This window comes from Antennarius striatus, chromosome 8 (assembly GCF_040054535.1).
Source record: "Antennarius striatus isolate MH-2024 chromosome 8, ASM4005453v1, whole genome shotgun sequence".
In the NCBI taxonomy this organism is placed as follows: domain Eukaryota; kingdom Metazoa; phylum Chordata; class Actinopteri; order Lophiiformes; family Antennariidae; genus Antennarius; species Antennarius striatus.
Window position 1 is genome coordinate 10,226,886 of NC_090783.1, and position 18,115 is coordinate 10,245,000.

The following is an 18,115-nucleotide window of genomic DNA, read 5'->3' on the forward strand; positions in this document are numbered from 1 at the left end:
TGAAATGCTTTTATTCTCTCTCAACAAGCTGGAGGTCTGATGATCTCCGTCCCATCAGTCCTGTGTTAAATCGTTGGATGACGACATCATCAGGTGGGAGGCTGTGATTGGTGGGATGGATGTGACCTGTGACCCCCACACTGTTAAAGCATTAGGAGCCCATCATCATCATCAGGCACCCAGCGGTCATACATCACACCATCATCGTGTTTCACGGCTCATGAAGGCGGGATTGTTTATAAAGGGAGCAGCCGCTCCAGTCATCTTCAGGAACCCGGTCTGACTCGACAGAGAACCCTGCATCACCGTCACCATGAAGACTCTCCTGCTGGCTTCCGCTCTCTTTGCAGGTTTATTCAGCTTGCTGGCGGCCGTCCCGGCCCCTGTGCCCATCCCGTACCATGCCTTCTGCAGGACACTCTGGTGAGAATTTGACTTTTGACCTTTGATACTGAATCGTTGACGCTCTTTCCTGAATGTGTCCAAACTCTTCCTCTCAAGGCTGTTTGAAACTCCTTGTGCCGACATCAGCAGCAAACTGGTGGAACAGATCCAGGCCTTCAATCCGCTGATGGGCTGCAGTGAATGTCACTTCACGGTAAGATCCGCCTCTCGTCTGTCCTGGAAACAGAAAATGATCGGATCGAACACCAATAGAAGACTGATCAATATACTTACATTTGTTCCAGCTCGTGTCCGTCACTCCTCAATCCATCAGAGCCAATCACACTTCTCCTGAGGGCCCCGAGGTCGAACGTGTGACGTTCACGCTGCGTCCCATCTTGGCGGGCGGCGGCTGCCACGTGTCTGTGAGTACGAGCCATGACCTCACGGTGTGAAATGACGCAGCTGATTCATTCTGTGATTTACTTCCGGACCCTTCAGGCTCAGTCCACCTCCATCGGGTTCAACAGCCGCCTGGATGACGGCAAGAACTACTGCAACCTCTACAGGCTGCTGTCAGGTGCGTTCAAGAGCAGCAGGCAAACAACGGACTCAACGGCAATTATCACTAATATACAAGTCTGTTTTATATCAGATAAGGAGAAATGATGTGAATGTGATCTGCGGAATCCTTTATTTACTTTAGTTGTCAAGGTAACCAACGTTTGGATTGAATTCGTGCTGTTTATGTGTTTGCTCCAGCCAGCGGACTGAATTCTGAGCCGGGCTTCACTGAGAGGACCAACGAGTGGGCGTGTCTGGGCTACACCCTCGCCACGTGTAACCCCTAGCAACGCTTCGCCGACTGTTCTCTAATGCATCCATTCTGGACGTCTACTACGGCTGGACGTTCATGACTATTAAAAGATGCAAATGATCAACACCGTGTTTGATTCCAACTAAAACCTTCACAACAGCCGCTCTGAACTCCCGCAGCTTTAGAAAACACGGAACTCATTCGTAGTCCAGCTTTTCTGTAGAACTTCAAACTTTATAAGATTCAACACACAAAAACCCTAAAGTGAAAATGTAGTTTATTGGTACCATACATTAATAATCAAGGGCAGAAACTAACCAAATCAAAAAAAAAAAATCAATGATTTTCCTACGGGGTGGGGGTGGGGGCTGGAGGAGGGAAGGGACAGACCGTTGCTATAAAGAAACGTAAAAAACCCAACAGATGGAGCTGCAGCTCGCGTCTCTGCAGATGCAGCGTTGCTACCGGATAAACCAGCTGACTGTTGTTCTGTTGGTCACCAGATAAACAAAAACCACGTTCGTTTGTCGAGCCACAAAACTCTTCTGTCCAGTGGAAGAAATCAAGAGAAAGTCTATCATTTTTTAAAATAAATACAAAAACAGAAGCACTAAAATCACTCCGTGGTGCCGTTGTACCCTCGGGGGGGGGGGGGGGTATTTAATTTACACAAGTTTTAAAAAAAGAGAGAGAGGAAAGAGGAAGTGGAGAGATGAAGGGGAGGAGTGGATGAGTTTTTTTCTCATTTTTGTTTCTTTACATTAGATCAGGATGGCTTCAGGTAAATCTAAGTAAGAATACATTTTATTACAGTCAGACAGAACTTTGCTACTACCTTAAATATACAAGCACAAATACACAAAAATTTGAATCTCAAAAAAAAAAAAAAAAACGAACCAAAAAAGGCAAAAAATAAAAACATCCACGCTAAAATTATTTCTCTTTTATAAACATAAAAGATAAAAACAATATATTTTTAGAGGGGAGGGGGATAAAAGTCCTGTGTTGCTCCTTGGTTTGTAGCTTTTTAGTATTGGTAGAAAATAAAAAAGATTGAAATGAAGGCTTTAAAACAAATCATAGAGACATTCTAGGGAAATATATCCTGTATAAAAACTCTTAAAACGTGTCACTGTATGCATGTGTGTGTGCGAGATTGAGTGTGTGTTGCAAATGCTCTGTTTGACAGACTGCATTCGTTGTCGTCTAATCAGAGACGGCTCGGTACCGGGGGGGGGGTTCGTGTGTCAGAAATCCTTCAATCATTGTGTGTTTCCCTTGTGCCTCAACTCAACTAGTGTTTGGGTTGTAATAGGTTCGCATCCCGACTCTCAACTCTGGTTTGTCTGTTTCAGCCAGGACATACAAGGAGCTCCGCCCACCTTCCCTGCTCGTGCGCACACACGCTAACACACACACACGCTAACACACACACACACGCTAACACACACACACGCTAACACACACACACACACACACACGAAGTGACTTGTGCATAAACAGAGGAGAGCCTAGAATTGAGAGTCGGTTTACTGAATGGGTGGACAAAAGGTTCTTAAGCAACTTGCCACCGGGTCGACCCCCCCCCCCACTCGATACAAACGCCACTCCCTGCCCACCCCCACCCCATTCCTACATTTAAATGGATAATTTAGTGTGCAGTTCTCCCCCAGAATGAACCCCCACCCCTCCTCCGTTGCCCCGGTTGCTGTCCAAACTGAGAATTAGTAATAACATGAGGACTGTGGTGGGGGATGATGGGTCGGACTCAGTGCCTAAATGTGTGTGTGTGCGGAAGGGGGGGGGTCACGGTAATAAATAGGAGTTGTGAAACTTTCCCCAGCTCCTGACCCCCCCGTCAGGCTGCCTGTAGGTGACGTCTGGAGTTGCTGATGGGTTATGATCTGCTGCACCGGTGGCTGTTCGGGTGGGGTGGGGGTGGGGGCTCTGAGGGGGGTTGTGTTGAGGTTGCAGGTGAATCTGGACTCTATTGCGACGCCTGTGAGGTGGGGTTGTCGTTCTTGCTCTCCTGGCTGGAGGGGGCCTTGTTGTTCCAGGGTGAGTTGGAGCCCAGCGCCGGGGAGTTGTTGAAGCTGTCCTCGTCGTCGATGCCGTTCGCCGCGTCGAACTGCGTGTTCTCCAGCCGCGTGATCAGGCGCTCGTCTTCATCGCCGAACTCCCCGCCCATCAGCGTGGGCTCTCCGACCACCATCACGTCCTGAGCAGACGCAAACACAAGCAGGACATTCGACATGAGGACCGCTCCTTTTGGGCGTAATAGCAGAGCACCAACACTAGATGGCGGCGATCAACTCACTGGAACCTGGCTGGACAGGGGGAAGCCACTTCCTGGGCTCTTCTTCTTGTTGTTGTTGTTGTTGGTTCCTCCTCCCCCACTGATGGTGCTGCCACCCGACATCTTACGCTTCCGTCTCTTATTGGGGGCCTGTCTCGACGGTTCGGCTGCAGTGAGAGATGAAGGCGGTTTAGCTGGGGGGGGGGGGGGGGGGTTTACCTACTGTACGTCTACGTCAGCTGGTCCATCACCTACCTGGCGGCGCCACCATCCTCTGCCATTTCTGGAAGAGGCAGGTCTTGAGGCAGTCTCTGGGGCTGAGGCTGTACGTCTTGTGTCTGGACATCAGCTCCTGCATGGGCTCCAGAATCACACACAGCTGGGGGCCGCAAGCAGAGATCACGTGTTACAGCATGTTTTAGGGTCATGTCTCCATATTTAAAGGCTGCAGCACAAAAAACACTTCAGTCCACATGTAACATATATCCTCATCTCATCAGATCATCTCATTGACGGAGCTGAGGTGGTTCTAAACCCTGTAGAACTCCACATGACCAGTGTCTGAACCCAGTCTTACCAAGACCTTTGATCCCATTTCCTCTGCACCAGCATCTCATGAAACCACAAACCCACAGTTCCAGTCAAGCCCGCGTTGGTAGAACACTGACACAGTTCCAACTCATCAACAGGGATCAAACTGTCCTGGAGCTTCATAAAGATGTCCCCTAAGAACATTGATAAAACAGAGCTCGGATAGACCTTCACTTTCAGTCGTGTGATAACTGACAGCATCGTCTTCCTCAAGCAAAATATACCGAACATCAGCAGCGATGACCAAATCTCCCAAAACCAGCTTCAAAACCTCAAATCAACAAATGTTCCTGTTTCTTTTCCACATCCAACACAAACTACTTCCTGAGTAGAGCTTCTCATCAGAGCTCACACCAAACAAGACGTTCTCCCCCGCCGACCAACGGGCACAAGAGAAGTCGACCTGAGTAGCTCAGGACCATCTAGCTGGAGAGACGAAGCAGAGCGGAGGCTTAGGGAAACTCTGGGAGCCGCTTTGCTTCCTGGTTCACCTGTCGAGGTTCTGACGGATTCCATGAAAGATCAGGAAATCCTTGAAGATATCTACTTCTGCAAGGAGGATGAAGCTCGGACATCCAAAACAAACAACGATCTCACCAAGACCTGGTTCCAGAAGTCGTAAGGGGTATTTCTAGAGCCTGTCAGTCGCCTGACAGGAATCCATAAAAACCGCCAGCAAGGGTTCAAAATTGAAAACAAGAAACTTCTGGTATTTTGCCAGGAACAAAAATGAAACCAAAAACGTTCATAACAGGGAAACACTGCAGTCAGTCAATCTGAAAAAATGTTTGATTTAGACATTAACTGTTTGGCTGCCAGTCGTTTTCAGTTCAGTGTTTCCCCGTACTGCCAGCGCTTTGTATCGATTAATCTCCTTCCGTGGACTTCCTCTGACGCTCCGGACATTTATCGGTGTTTTCTTTCTGTTCCTGACCGATCACAAGATTCTTTGTTCTGAGCTTAACGTATTCACTTCCCAGTGAGCTCTGACATATACAAACTTTGTTGCATCATAAGCTGCCGCAACTTCTCCGTCTTCCTCTGACTCTCCACCCTCTCTTCTGTAACTGTATCAGTACTGTTGTTCTGTTTACTGTAGGGACAAATCAGTATGTCAACTTATTGCTTTAATTGCCAATTTAAAATTCTTAAAGCTAGCTACCTATTTATGTTCGGAATGAACCGATTAGCAAAACATTCTGATTCAAAGCCCTGCCCTGACTACACGCTCTGATAAAATCCACACATGTGGATCAGGTTCGAGCCGGTCGTCACGTTTAAATCGAGCGCTGCACTCACTCGGAGGTAGTTGAGGGTGGAATTGGACAGGCCACATCTCGTTATGTTTTTGGACAGCTGGTCCAGCATCTGTGGGTCTTGGGCCTGAGAGATCAACACAGGACAGATCACACACAATCACACACACGAGTCATTGATGCGTCTGTGACCGAGCCACTCCCACGCCGTACACACTCACATGCATGGCCAGGATACTGCGGGGGATGAGTTCACGATGTTGTCTGATGCTGAAGTGCCACGTCTTAATTCTCATCATGTCGTCAAACATGAACTCCAGGTACAAGCGTCCTTCTACACACACCTGCAACAGATCAGAGGTCAGCAGGACGGCAATGGAGGCGACCCCGCCCACAGACGGAGAGCAAACAAATTCAATTACAGCTTATCGACCCAAGGCTGTAAAGCAGCAATCGCATCGCTGAACAAACACGTTTAGAGGGTTTTGTGGCCCCGCTCTCTGGGACATTCTCTCCTCCCCAGCCCCCCCCCAAAGGGAGAAAGGAACCTCTGATGTGGAGGGGACGTGTCCAGACATTTACGAAACTTCTTTCTATAAAATATTCCTAATTTTTTACCAGTTTTATTCTGCTTTTAATTGAATGATGGATTATATGGATTGACTAAACCAGGCAGAAAACAGCAATAAAAGTGTGTAATAAAAGACAAAACACACCTGTGTGAACATGGGTTTTCCATTCTGGGTGACCATGGTGCACTGATCACAGTCAAGAGACACAAAATTATTGTGGAAAGACTCCTTGGGATGTTTCAGTACATAGTAGAGCTCAGTGGCACCGCCCTCGAATATACTCCGGAAGTACCGCGGGATCAACGTCCGGCCAATCGCTTCAGAGAAAGAGAGAAAAATGTTACGCCACGCGGTCCACTGGTGACGAACATTTTTAGGGTTTGGGTTTAAAGGGAACACGTCAGTTTCTTACTGTAACGTTTGGGTCCGTCCTCCAGACAGAAAGTGATGGTCAACATGGCATCGTCTTCAAAGAATTCTGTAGTGAACGCGTCCCACCACAGGTTATCACACTCCTGCAGGGCAAAAGGGAGATGGTCACCCGGTTAGCAACACAATCACCCCACCGTGTGAGAGCGCGTGGGAATGAAGCCGCCCGCAAACCTCTGTCCAGTTCTGTAGTCGCTTGTTGAGCTCGAATATTCTGTAGTCTGTCTGGTTTCCATACGGCGTGTGCCTCCTGGGCCGTCAGAGAGGGGAGAAGGAAACACAAGAGAAGGTTTGGGATTCGTTAGCCCGAGGCTCTTAATGACAGATGCGGTAAGAAACAGAAATAACCACTCTTTAAAAAGTGGTTCAATAATCTAGATTAGCCTCGTCAGCCACTCACTAGAAATTAGATAAGAGCAGAACTTCCCACAACCTTATCTTGTGTTTATCGGCATGTTCTCACAGCGGATTGAAAGTAAACAAAGCAGTCTTACCCTATTCCTGGCTCCAGGTATGTGGGAGGGTACATCGGGGTTGGACTGGGGGGGAAACCAGAGAATTACATTGAGCCAGTTTTCCTTCCTATCGGATCTAGTATGACTATACAACACAGCAACACTTCTCAGACACATTTCATCAGCAGCAGCTCACCAAGATGACGCGAGTCGTGATACACCGACGTTAAAGTGGTCGTAGCATTTCAAGCTAACCTCACAGAACCACTCCTCCATTCTCGCTTTAGTCACAGGAACTCTACCGGTGTTTTCTGCTGCGTACCGCCGGGAGACTGACGCCTGATTTACACTGAGACTGATTGGATAAAATATTGCCAATAAGACTTCTGGATCAATTGCAAAAGATATACCAGCAAAGTTTGGACGTTAACGTGAATAATTCTTTCTATTCGGCTCCTTTTGTTTGCTGCCGTCAACGATCAAAGACGACATCTTATGCCACAGTTCAACACATCCAGCCGGTCAAACCGGTTTTGGCTACTGTGACGTGATCGACGTGCGTCTCGGAGCGACTCTTCCAGACTTTCCACTCGGTGTAGGAAGTCATCATCACGACGAGATTACAACTACACTCTACAGAGTCCTGACCGATCAGAGCCTGTCGTGATGCGTGGACGCCAAACTCACCCCACGTCTCTGTCCAGCATGGTGCCGGGGTGGAAAGGAGGGAAAGTGCTACCGTTGGGGGGCTCCTTGGGGGAGTACAGCTTGAACGACTTGGAGGAACAGCCTGAGAGAAGAAAAAGAAGAATGCAGTCTTTCTTTAAAAGGAAAATAATAATAACACATTGTGATCATGCTGGAACCCAAAGCAGAAACATGTGTAAAATAAAAATGTTACTTGACACATTCAAAAAGGCATTAAAGCCTCCAGTAGAAGACCTGCATTGATAGTTTCACTATTTTCTACAAATGCAGGTGTTTTATGGTTTTGAATGTTTTTACTTTTGACTACTAAAAGTCAATGACTTATGAAACAAAAGAATGACCAACCGAAATCACAATCTGCCCTACAACTGGACACCATGACCCGGTTTCAATCTTAAAAAAACAAAAAAAACACAAAAAAAAACATGGAGCATCCCACAACATCCACAGTCTGCTGCCCTCCACCATTCAGGACCAAAGATAAGAAAAACTGATTCAATTCATATCAACACTGGAAAAAATATCCATCACTGACACCATTGTTCTAGTCTAATTGCCCTGCTCTACTATAAAAGGCCATCCAGGCATGGTAGCCTCCAGGTCACGACCCCTGGCGTCGCCATGGTGAGGCCCCACCTCCATAATGTCTCTGCATATCAAACATAATTCTAACACTGCGTGTGTGTGTATGTGTGTGTGTGTGTGTGTGTGTGTGATCCATATCTAGAGATGGACAGACAGCGTTAGGATTTAATTTTACTGGGACGTTCATGAAGACGACTGAAGCGTCTCTAGCAGACATAAGACTCTGAGATAGCCACACATTTTCTGTCTAAAGGACATGAATTCAAAGGTTTCTTACTGTACTTTGGTTAAAAACATCTTGATGCTAACATACTGTGATGAGACACAATCACCGCTGCAGACAGGAGGCCGCTGCTCCTCTGATCTACGATCACATCCATCTGAAATCGATCTGAGAAGCCGTTTCATCGCTACTTGTTTCTTTTCTACTAAGATCCTATCTTATGCATTAAAGTAGTATTAAAGTAGCTTCATTAAGGCCCTCACATGAAATAAATTATAAATTAACCAGGAAAGTTTTCACTGAAGTGAGCCACAGATATCAATACTCCTGTTCTACGTGGATAAAAACGCCTTAGAGCTGTCATCCATTTGATGATGTCAATACTGTGTACAAAAACAAGTTGTTTGCTGTGTAAGCCAACACTACACTAATACTATGGTATGGGCTGCATGCACCACCAGAGGAAAACAAATGGGATTGACAGATAAATAAATAATCGATGCTTATGTGTCCATTAGTTGTTGAAAGCTCCATTAGTTCCTCTCTGCTCCTGTTAGCGGTTAATGACAGGCAGTCCGGATCGCATCAGCTGGACTCCACTTCCTCCAGAGGGAATAACATTCCTCTCTCCAGACACGCTCCGATCTGGATCGACTGGTGGAACAACTATGAACGCAGTTAAACCGGATTCAAACGTTGAGGCCTGCAGATGTCAAAGCAGTTAATTTAACGACACAAACGTGATCTTTTCTTCATCTTTACACGAGGGAGCTGCAGTGATGCTGATGATCTCCGGCCTCCCCGGACCACCACGTTAGCTAGCTGCTGTTAGCACATCAAAACGGAATAGTGGCAATAGCTAGTCCTTAGCCTACTTTAACAAACTTTTGATGAAAAATGAAACTCACCTGATTATTTTTTTAATCAAACCACCCTAAAAATGGTCTTTTTCTGAATCTACATCCTAACTAACAGTCAAACCGCACACGGTTTGTAGTTGGGTTACAAAGGCTATTAGCAATCAGCTAGCAGCTAGCGCTGGAAGCTACCAGTTATAATCTCGACTGCTCCGATTAACACAAGTGATGTCGCAACTAACTTCATTTGATTAAAAAAAAACAATAATCCAACCCAGAAACTAAACCAGGTTAAATAAGTGCGCTAACCTCGACATTAACCAGCTGTGCTTCACAGCCCTGCGGGGAACGCTAACGCTAGCAACTCATAGAATCAGCTGCTAACCAGCTAGCTGCTGTTAGCCGCGCTGCTAACGCCTCAGCGCTAAAATTACATTTCAGCGAAAATTCCCAGAAATAAAACGTGAAACATTCCCCGGATTTGTCGCATGGAGCGGACCGCCACTAAAACAGCAGAGATAGTTCGCTGTTTCAGACTTCAGCTGAAGGAAAAGCTGCTTTTTACCTGCGAAATAGTTCCAGCAGGAGGCTTGATGTTTACAGATCCGTGATGAGAGGACCACGTCTACGCTCCGTGCGTGAGAACGGATAGGCCCGCCGGACGCGACGTCCCCACACAACACGTCCCCACGAACAGGATCACAGAACAATCTCCTCGAACCGGCAGAAACAGGGGAACAAGGCGCGGACTGCGGGAGTGGAGCGGTTACGTGTTGTACCGCATGAGGCCTTGTCAGTGGCTGCAGCCTGCTGCTGGTTTATACGCGGACCCAGATGAGCCCTTTGTTCACGGGAGGACATGAACAATAGCTGTGGGCCCTCCTCCTCTACCTCTGCAACGCATTTGCTCCTCTCCTCTCCTCTGTCCTCTGCCCAGCACCCCACCCACCCTTCCTCCTACTCCTCCTCCTCCTTCAACTAATGTACAGCTGCACATGAAGGTTGTCTGCTAAGCATTTTTCCTTCCCGCATCCCATCCCTTCTTCGAAACGGACACATATGAGAGTTGGTCTAATGCAGTCAAGTGGAAAAGTGCGTGGAAATAAGGAAATAAAGTGGCATTCGTGTTTGCGTCACTAGAGCTCAGCAGCTGCAAACAAGGCAGTCGGAGACCTCAACATCCCGCGACTCACCCTACTTTAACAGTAGATCAGGGTCAAAGCTTCAGGGTAGGTCAAAGTTTTGACCATAAATCATAAATCATCTTTGACCATAAATCAAAGCTAGTGCATAGGTAGATCAAAGCACCAGCTTCGATCTATGGTCTTTACACTGGCCTTCTCCCTCGTCTGTCCATCTTATCTGGTTCCTGAGTGTACAAAAGTTGAAATTTGACCTTGACCTATTTTTCTCAAGGTCAGGGTCATCATCTCATTTTCATCCCCTTTGCCACTCGAGTAAAGTGCTTTTTGTTTCATCTTTCAATCTGAAACGGGTGAGAAGATATTTGGTGGACAAACGAATGGACAAACGCTGACAATTACGATACGTCACCGCTTTGAAGCAGAATGTAACAAACCGAATGGTGTGGACTCATTCCACGTGTGAGGAGTCGAAGAGTAGACTGGGATAATCTGCATGAATTTACACGTGCATGGCTTCAGTTGTTCACAAGCAAATGTGTGTGTGTGTGTGTGTGTGTGTGTGTGTGTGTGTGTGTGTGTGTGTGTGTGTGTGTGTGTGTGTGTGTGTGTGTGTGTGTGTGTTTTCACACTGAACTGGCCTGGCAGGTAGGAGAATTAAACTACGCACACAAAACACACATACATACGTACATACACACACGCACATGCGCGCGCGCGTACACACACACACACACACACACACACACACACACACACACACACAAACGGGAAGCAAAAGGGAGATACCACAGGCCTTTAAATCTGCTTAAATCGCCTTGAGTCATAATCTGATAAATTCAGATTACAGGGCTCTCCAATATGGACAAAGTTGGACATAAAGAGAAGAAGTGTAGTTTTTTACCTTTATTTTTATGACATATTAATTTGTTTTGCTGGTTTTTATTCATCCTATGAATGAAGGAATAACTTGGACTCCTTACATTGTTACAGGTGTCTCCCTATCAAGGTACCGGTAGATCCGACACCCCCCACTTTCCCCAGCATGGTTCCACACTGCAGCCCCCAGCGTGGATGTGTGTGTGATTTATTCACTACACAGGGAGTGAAAACACAAACATGTTTCACTAATGATTCATCTGTAAATGAAGACGCTGGAGGGGCTCAGCAGAAACACCCAACAGGCTCTCATGGGCTGCTGGACATCCTAAACTCTGCACTCGTGGCATCAAACCTGCTCACACACAATTGTTTTGATTCAAACTGGATTACTTTTGAAATGCATGATCTGAAACTCTACAATCTGCCAAGGCAGCTCAGTTTCCCCATTATTTCACCGCACCTGAAAGCAGCTGCCATCGCAGTTCGACTCCTAGCTTGGTTCACGTCTGCATCGTTTTTATTTATCATCTCCCAGCAGTGAATTTTCCATGAGCTACATGACTTCAGACATTCTGGACCAGCAGATGTGGAATGTTAGTTGGATCCAGATCATATTTGATATGTCTTACATCCTATCGTGATGCCATCCTTTTATTTCTGTCCAAACATGGTCTTGTTACCTTGAGGTAAAGCATCTGTGTGGACCTAGAACAACATCTTCACACACATTTTAAGTAAAGAATTGATCAGGTTGGGATTTGAAAACCCATTAAGCTGCAGGGTCCCCCTTAGGAGGCTGATATATTTTAATAATGAGACCCTAACTCTTTATATTTTTTATATTTTCTCGCCATTCCCACATCGGGAGACATTTTGACATGGTGAAGTGCTGCTCCTCTCGGAACCAGACATGGAGAGGATCAGCCGCTCTGAGGCCCGTCTCTCACACCCCCAGCAACAAAGATCCTCAGTCTGAGCGCTGCTTTGACAGCCGTTAAGTTTGTGACATGAACACCTCACGGCCCCCCGCCTGCCTGGCAGCATCTTTGTGTTTCTAGTACTAGGGAGGGAGGGGGAGGAGGGGTGCAGTCAGTAGTAGCTTAAAGTGTGTGTGTTGTGGGTGATTTATGTTGGATTTGCCTATCTTACATTCGCTGGCCCCTGTAGCCATGGCAACACGAGCAGTCAATGCTGTCACAACCGGAGCGAGGCGAAGAATCATCCATGGAAATGGACACATGAGGGTTAATCTGGTGTGTGTGTGTGTGTGTGTGTGTGTGTGTGTGTGTGTGTGTGTGTGTGTGTGTGTGTGTGTGTGTGTGTGTGTGTGTGTGTGTGTGTGTGTGTGTGTATCCCTCCTAGCTCATCCATTGCAATGGTACGTGACGGGGCTAATCCCCACTGTGTGTGTGTGTGTGTGTGTGTGTGTGTGTGTGTGTGTGTGTGTGTGTGTGTGTGTGTGTGTGTGTGTGTGTGTGTGTGTGTGTGTGTGTGTGTGTGTGTGTGTGTGTGTGTGTGTGTGGGTGTGTGTGGGTGTGTGTGTGTATGTGTGTTGATGGAGAAGAGGTGGGAGGTGTGTCAGGATAAGACTCGGAGGGCTTACAGACACCATCTCTTTGGCTCTCAGGCGTAGGGCAGCCTTATCTTGAACCAGCACCCCAACCACCAGGTCACACACACACACACACACACACACACACACACACACACACACACACACACACACACACACACACACACACACACACACACACACACACACACACACACACACACACACACACACACACACACACACACACAAACCTTCCCTCCACCAGCCTAACAGGACACACACATATACAGCTCACACCATAAGTGTGCATTCAATAAGTGATTAACGCCAAGTGTAAGGCGACTAAATGAACTCTGACATTTTCACTAAGGTCACGCTTAAACCTAGAAGTGCAGCTGGTATTCACAATTACCTTCATCAGTGATAACAACAACACCCTGACCATCAAAGCACCAGATGCATTCAGAGGAACTCGTCCTGCTGGGCCAGCTGCGAGCAAGACAAAGAAGAAGTCAGGACGGACTCACCTCCATCACTTTCTAGCTGTTGTGATGTCGCCATTTTGTCCAACAGACTTTTGTGGCTACATACTGATGTAACTGGAAGACTCTGCCCCCCCCCCCACACACACACACACACACTGATATCTCCCCTGTCCAGACTGTCAGGCCCAGGGGCAGAAAGAGGGGAGAAGGATGCCTACTGTATGCATGTGTGTGTCTGTGTGTGTCATCTTATGTGCGTGCAAATGTGTGCAGCCTGCCACTTCTGCTCACTAGTCAACAGGAAGCTGAACCACACACACACACACACACACACACACACACACACACACACACACACACACACACACACACACACACACACACACACACACACACACAGATCTGCCGGGGTTCTGATAACACCCGACCCCGTCAACACACTCCAGCACTGATCCGGCTGCAGCGTTGCACCGTTGCACCGGTGTGAACAGAAGCGGCCCCCAGACCCCTGACTCCACGGCTGTCTAATCACCTGCGTTTGTTTCCTGGTTGTTGGTCTGTCAACAGCTTTATGTAAAAGTTTCAGGTGTCTTTAAATCTTGATGTGACGATGGATCCCATTAAGTTTTGGTCATATCCTTAAAAGTTATCAGGGAGTCTTAATGCGTCTTAATGAAAAGGGTTGATATCTACTTGCAGTTTGGTGTGGATCCGCTTTACAGATGTGCTCTCATGGGGTTAAATTTAGGTTACAGGGCTTTGGTTTAATGTGGGTTAATGTCTGATTGAATTAAATTAGACTACAGAGGGTTGCACTCTTCTATTTTTTAACCATTCCTGTTCGCAGACCAAATTTCTTTTCCCCCCAAAGTGCATTTCACCACTCTGTGGTAATTAAGTCTGATGTGGTGTCTGAACAGCACAGAGAGTTCCTCCATGTTGTCACTAAATGTCTCTGGAGCTCTTTTCAGGGGTCACTGCCAGATTTCATTCTTGGCAGCTCGGCTCTTCATTGGATCGGATAACAGGACGGATACATCACTGCCGTTCAGCTCTGATAAAGCTTCCAGAGGACAAGCGGACACTTTTTGGATGAACGTTCACTAAGCGACTACATGGGCCAGCTTTAGACTGTGAGTCAGAACCCCAAACGCCACCGCTCATCTGCAATGGCTCTAACTTTGCTTTGCATCCGAATTATTCAATCAACACGAGAAGTTTTTTTCAACTTCTCTTTTTCTCTATTTTATTTTAAATCTGTGGGTTTTCAAATCTAGACAAGTTATATTAATTTCCCTCCCTTAAAAAATATAAAATTTATTCTGAACCAAAATGTATTGTTCATCTAAATTTTTTAACATGACACACCTATTATCACACATATAATATCATATCCATATTCCTGAAGCTGACTCACCATGACATTATTTACAGTCATAACGTTTATTCCACAAGTTAAACACATTTTTGTGTATTTTAAAATACATTACAAAATATTTGCACAATTCTCTTAAGTTGAATTTAAAACCAAAACCATCAGACTGGGTTACATTATTTAACTGATGCAAAGAAGAACATCAAATCCTCACGGAATAAATGTATGGAATATGTAATGACGTATTTGCTGCTGACATGTTTCTTTCGCTTGTACAGATTAAAGCTCAACATCTTCACATGAACAACAAACTTGTTGTGTAACTGCGTTAACTGAACCAGCCTCCAGCCTCAGGTCGCCCTGTGGCTGCAGCGCCCTCCTGTGGCCGCGGGGGGTCGCTGCGTTTGTTTTCATGCTGCCAGCAGGATTTTCTCCCTTTGGGTGATTTCTGCACTGATTTTTGTATTTATTTATTTATTTTGCTGACAGGTAAACACAGACCGTGTTCATCATCACGTGTTCTGAAACGCCGCTGGGTGATGACGTGACGTCTGACAGGTTCAGATAATTATCCATGAATATATTTATGATTCACTGGCGTCGCAACTGGAGTTTCCCCCGCCTCACACCCTCAGTCAGCTGGGATAGGGTCCAGCTCCCCACCACAGGATGAAGCGGCACGAGATGTTTGAATGAATGAATATTTATGAGGGAATTCCTAATAGGTGTTTCAGTGAAACACGTGCATTCTCTAGCAACTTAAACCATCAGCGCTGTTACCCTCATCATCCTCACCTCGCATCGGCATTTTGCAGGTGTAGTGGTGCGTGCGTGTGTGTGTGTGTGTGTGTGTGTGTGCGTGTGTGTGTGTGTGTGTGTGTGTGTGTCAGCTGACAGCTGTGTGAAGGCAGATGACAGTGCCCTGATGCTGTGTTCTCTGTTCTCTGGGAGCCATTTTGTCTGTCTCTGATCTCAGAGTCAGGTCTGTACCCCCCCCCCCCAACTCAGCCAATCACGTCACCGCTCAGCCTTGCAGAAAACATAGAAACACAGTCTGATCCCTCTCTCTCTCACTCTGTCACTCCGTCTCACCCTCCCTCCCACTACTGCACTCCTACCGCGCTCATCTCCCAGTCGCCTCGCTCTTCTTTGCTCTTTTGCTCCCCCCTCCGCTCTCCTGCTTTCGTTTCCTCGCCACCCTCCCTGCTCCTCCTGCTCTTCGTCTCTCTTAATCTGCTCACTCCCTCTCTATTACCCTCTGTCACACCCTCCTCCTCCTCTTCAGGCTCTTATGTTTTGCAACCAGCTTCTAAACAGCTCAGCCTTTGTGCGTTTTTGTCTGTTGCCATTTCAGCCAGGCTGCAGTCTTTACTCATTTTCCTCCAATCAGGGACACCATGTGACTCTCTGCATGAGAGGGCACAATCCCTTCCCCCTTCTCTCTTTCACTCTCCCCTCTCACCCCCCCCGTCCTCGCCGTCCACCCCCCCCCCCCCTCCACTTTCCTCATCTAGCCAGACAACATACGCTAGCAATCAGGCAAGTCAAAGAAAAAGATGGAGTGAAGGGAGGGGGGGTGAAGGAAGGATGAATGTGTACAGTACACAGAGTGGAACAGTGTGGGAAGATGAGGGGGAGATGGGCAGAGGTGAAGGAGCAGGTGCTGGAGAGGGAGGGGGGTAGATCAGCGCAGAGAACGAAAGCACGGAACATCAACAGCGAGGATGGATGGCGGCGTTGCGTCTCTTTTGTGGATGTATGGATAATGTACACACCCACTGCGTGTTTATGTCCCCCACATGTTGGAGCACACGCTACGTGTGAGTGTGTGTGTGTGTGTGTGTGTGTGTGTGTGTGTGTGTGTGTGTGTGTGTGTGTGTGTGTGAACACACACGAACAACTTCAGGCCACACAAGAAGGGGGAGGATCCCTGGGTGTAGAACATGGCTCTGGAATGTAAACAAGTGGGAATGAGAAAAAGGGGGGGGTCTTCCTTTTGTATTTTAATATACATTATAATGTTTATTATTATAATCTCACACCAGCTTCCACAAGATGGTTTAAAGGCCAATCACTGAGTGGCGTGGGACACCCGGTGCCGGCCCGAGGTCGAAGTCGGGGTCATTTCAAGTTGACCTGCGTGAATGGAGGCGATTGTTCCACCAGCCAAGGCTGTGTTTACATTTTTTTTGTAGTTACGTCATGTCGTGCAGACTTTGTCAAGTGTTTTGGTTTTTTTCCCAGCGGTTCTTTGCTCACTTTAAACGTTCCACAAGTTAATATTTTTGAAAGATCCACCTTGAATCCAGAACCGGCTGGTTTCAAGAAAAACGATGGACACAGACGCAAAAACCAAGAGGACCGGCAGAGAGAACAATGCGAGAGCGAAGAGCGGAGCTCACCAGAGCGCGCTCATAATGTGTTTTTGGAAATTTCCATGACCACGTTGATTAAGTATGCAATCTGACCGCAAGATAGCCGAGGCCCGGTTCTAAACAAACGCTCCCGCCTCTGCTGCACAGGCGTGTTTAATGGCTGAGGTGGCAGCGTTTGCCTTCATGGCACGGGGCGCTGCGCACAGATTGGAAACACACGCTCGCTCAGACACACACACACACACACACACACACACACACACACACACACACACACACACACACACACTGTTGTGTGCAGGCAGGTTTAACACCGCTTCGCCACGTTTCCCCGTGCTGCTCCTGCTCTGACTTCAGGATAAACTCTCATCTGCTGCTTCCGGAGCATTCGGTCCGGTTCCGCCTCCCACAGTCCACGATCCCTGTGTGTCTGTCCATCATCCGCTCAGCCGTCTGTAGGATCAGGATGAATCAGCGCCGACTCTTAATTTGCTCCAACTAAACTTTCCATCTTTTAAAAGAACGAGTTTCCAAACCTCAACAGACACGAGAAACAAACACGTATGTGTTTCCGTCCTTCTCCTGATTAAAGTCCAGCGTCATCCGATCCAGGATGCTGGTGGGACGGATTCCTCCATCCACATCTTTACCGTCTGACGGTCGACCACAGCGGCCAATGCGGCCTGTAGGGGGGGGGGGTGAGGGTGATACCCCACCCCCCCACCTACGTCCTCCTGTCCTTTTTTCTACCACGCCATAAATCAATACAACCATTAAACAGGGCAGCTTTTATTTACGGATAAAAAACTTTGAACTCCCCCCGGTCCCTTACGTACGGCTCCTCCTGGAGGAAGTTACTCAACTTTTCACGACGTTGGTAACATTCACTGACCTCTGACCTTCGTCCCAGCCCTGGCTTCACCCCATCCCTGGCTTCAGCATCAGAACTCGTTGTAAACCCTGAGTGATGCCCTCCTGCATGCGCTCGGAGAACCCAACGTTAATTAATAACTTGTTTGAGGGAGGAGCTGCAGAGCTTTTGATCTGAGCAGCTGACCTTTGCCCTTTAAATGTCACCCCCCTCGCCCCCTTCATTTTGCAGCCTCGGCACAAGAGGCCGGTCAGGTT

The 18,115-nt window shown here is 47.4% G+C and overlaps 1 protein-coding gene across 4 annotated transcripts in view; it reads right to left on the minus strand.

The window, feature by feature from the left end:
* Positions 1-1,507: 1,507 nt before the first annotated feature.
* ldb1b (LIM-domain binding 1b) overlaps positions 1,508-18,115 on the minus strand; it is a 17,271-nt gene continuing 663 nt past the window's right edge. Inside the window, exons 1-11 of one of the 4 annotated variants that reach the window (XM_068321210.1) lie at positions 13,165-13,304; positions 7,488-7,590; positions 6,840-6,884; positions 6,520-6,595; positions 6,329-6,431; positions 6,061-6,233; positions 5,566-5,688; positions 5,388-5,471; positions 3,753-3,876; positions 3,519-3,664; positions 1,508-3,419 (exon numbers count right to left, since the gene is read on the minus strand). In XM_068321210.1, the coding sequence (XP_068177311.1) occupies positions 3,189-3,419; positions 3,519-3,664; positions 3,753-3,876; positions 5,388-5,471; positions 5,566-5,688; positions 6,061-6,233; positions 6,329-6,431; positions 6,520-6,595; positions 6,840-6,884; positions 7,488-7,507 (1,125 nt within the window). In that variant the 5' untranslated portion in view covers positions 7,508-7,590; positions 13,165-13,304 and the 3' untranslated portion in view covers positions 1,508-3,188. Of the gene's footprint in view, positions 3,420-3,518; positions 3,665-3,752; positions 3,877-5,387; positions 5,472-5,565; positions 5,689-6,060; positions 6,234-6,328; positions 6,432-6,519; positions 6,596-6,839; positions 6,885-7,487; positions 7,591-9,738; positions 10,089-13,164; positions 13,436-18,115 lie in introns of those variants that run through there. The other 3 variants (XM_068321207.1, XM_068321209.1, XM_068321208.1) reach the window with 3 other exon arrangements.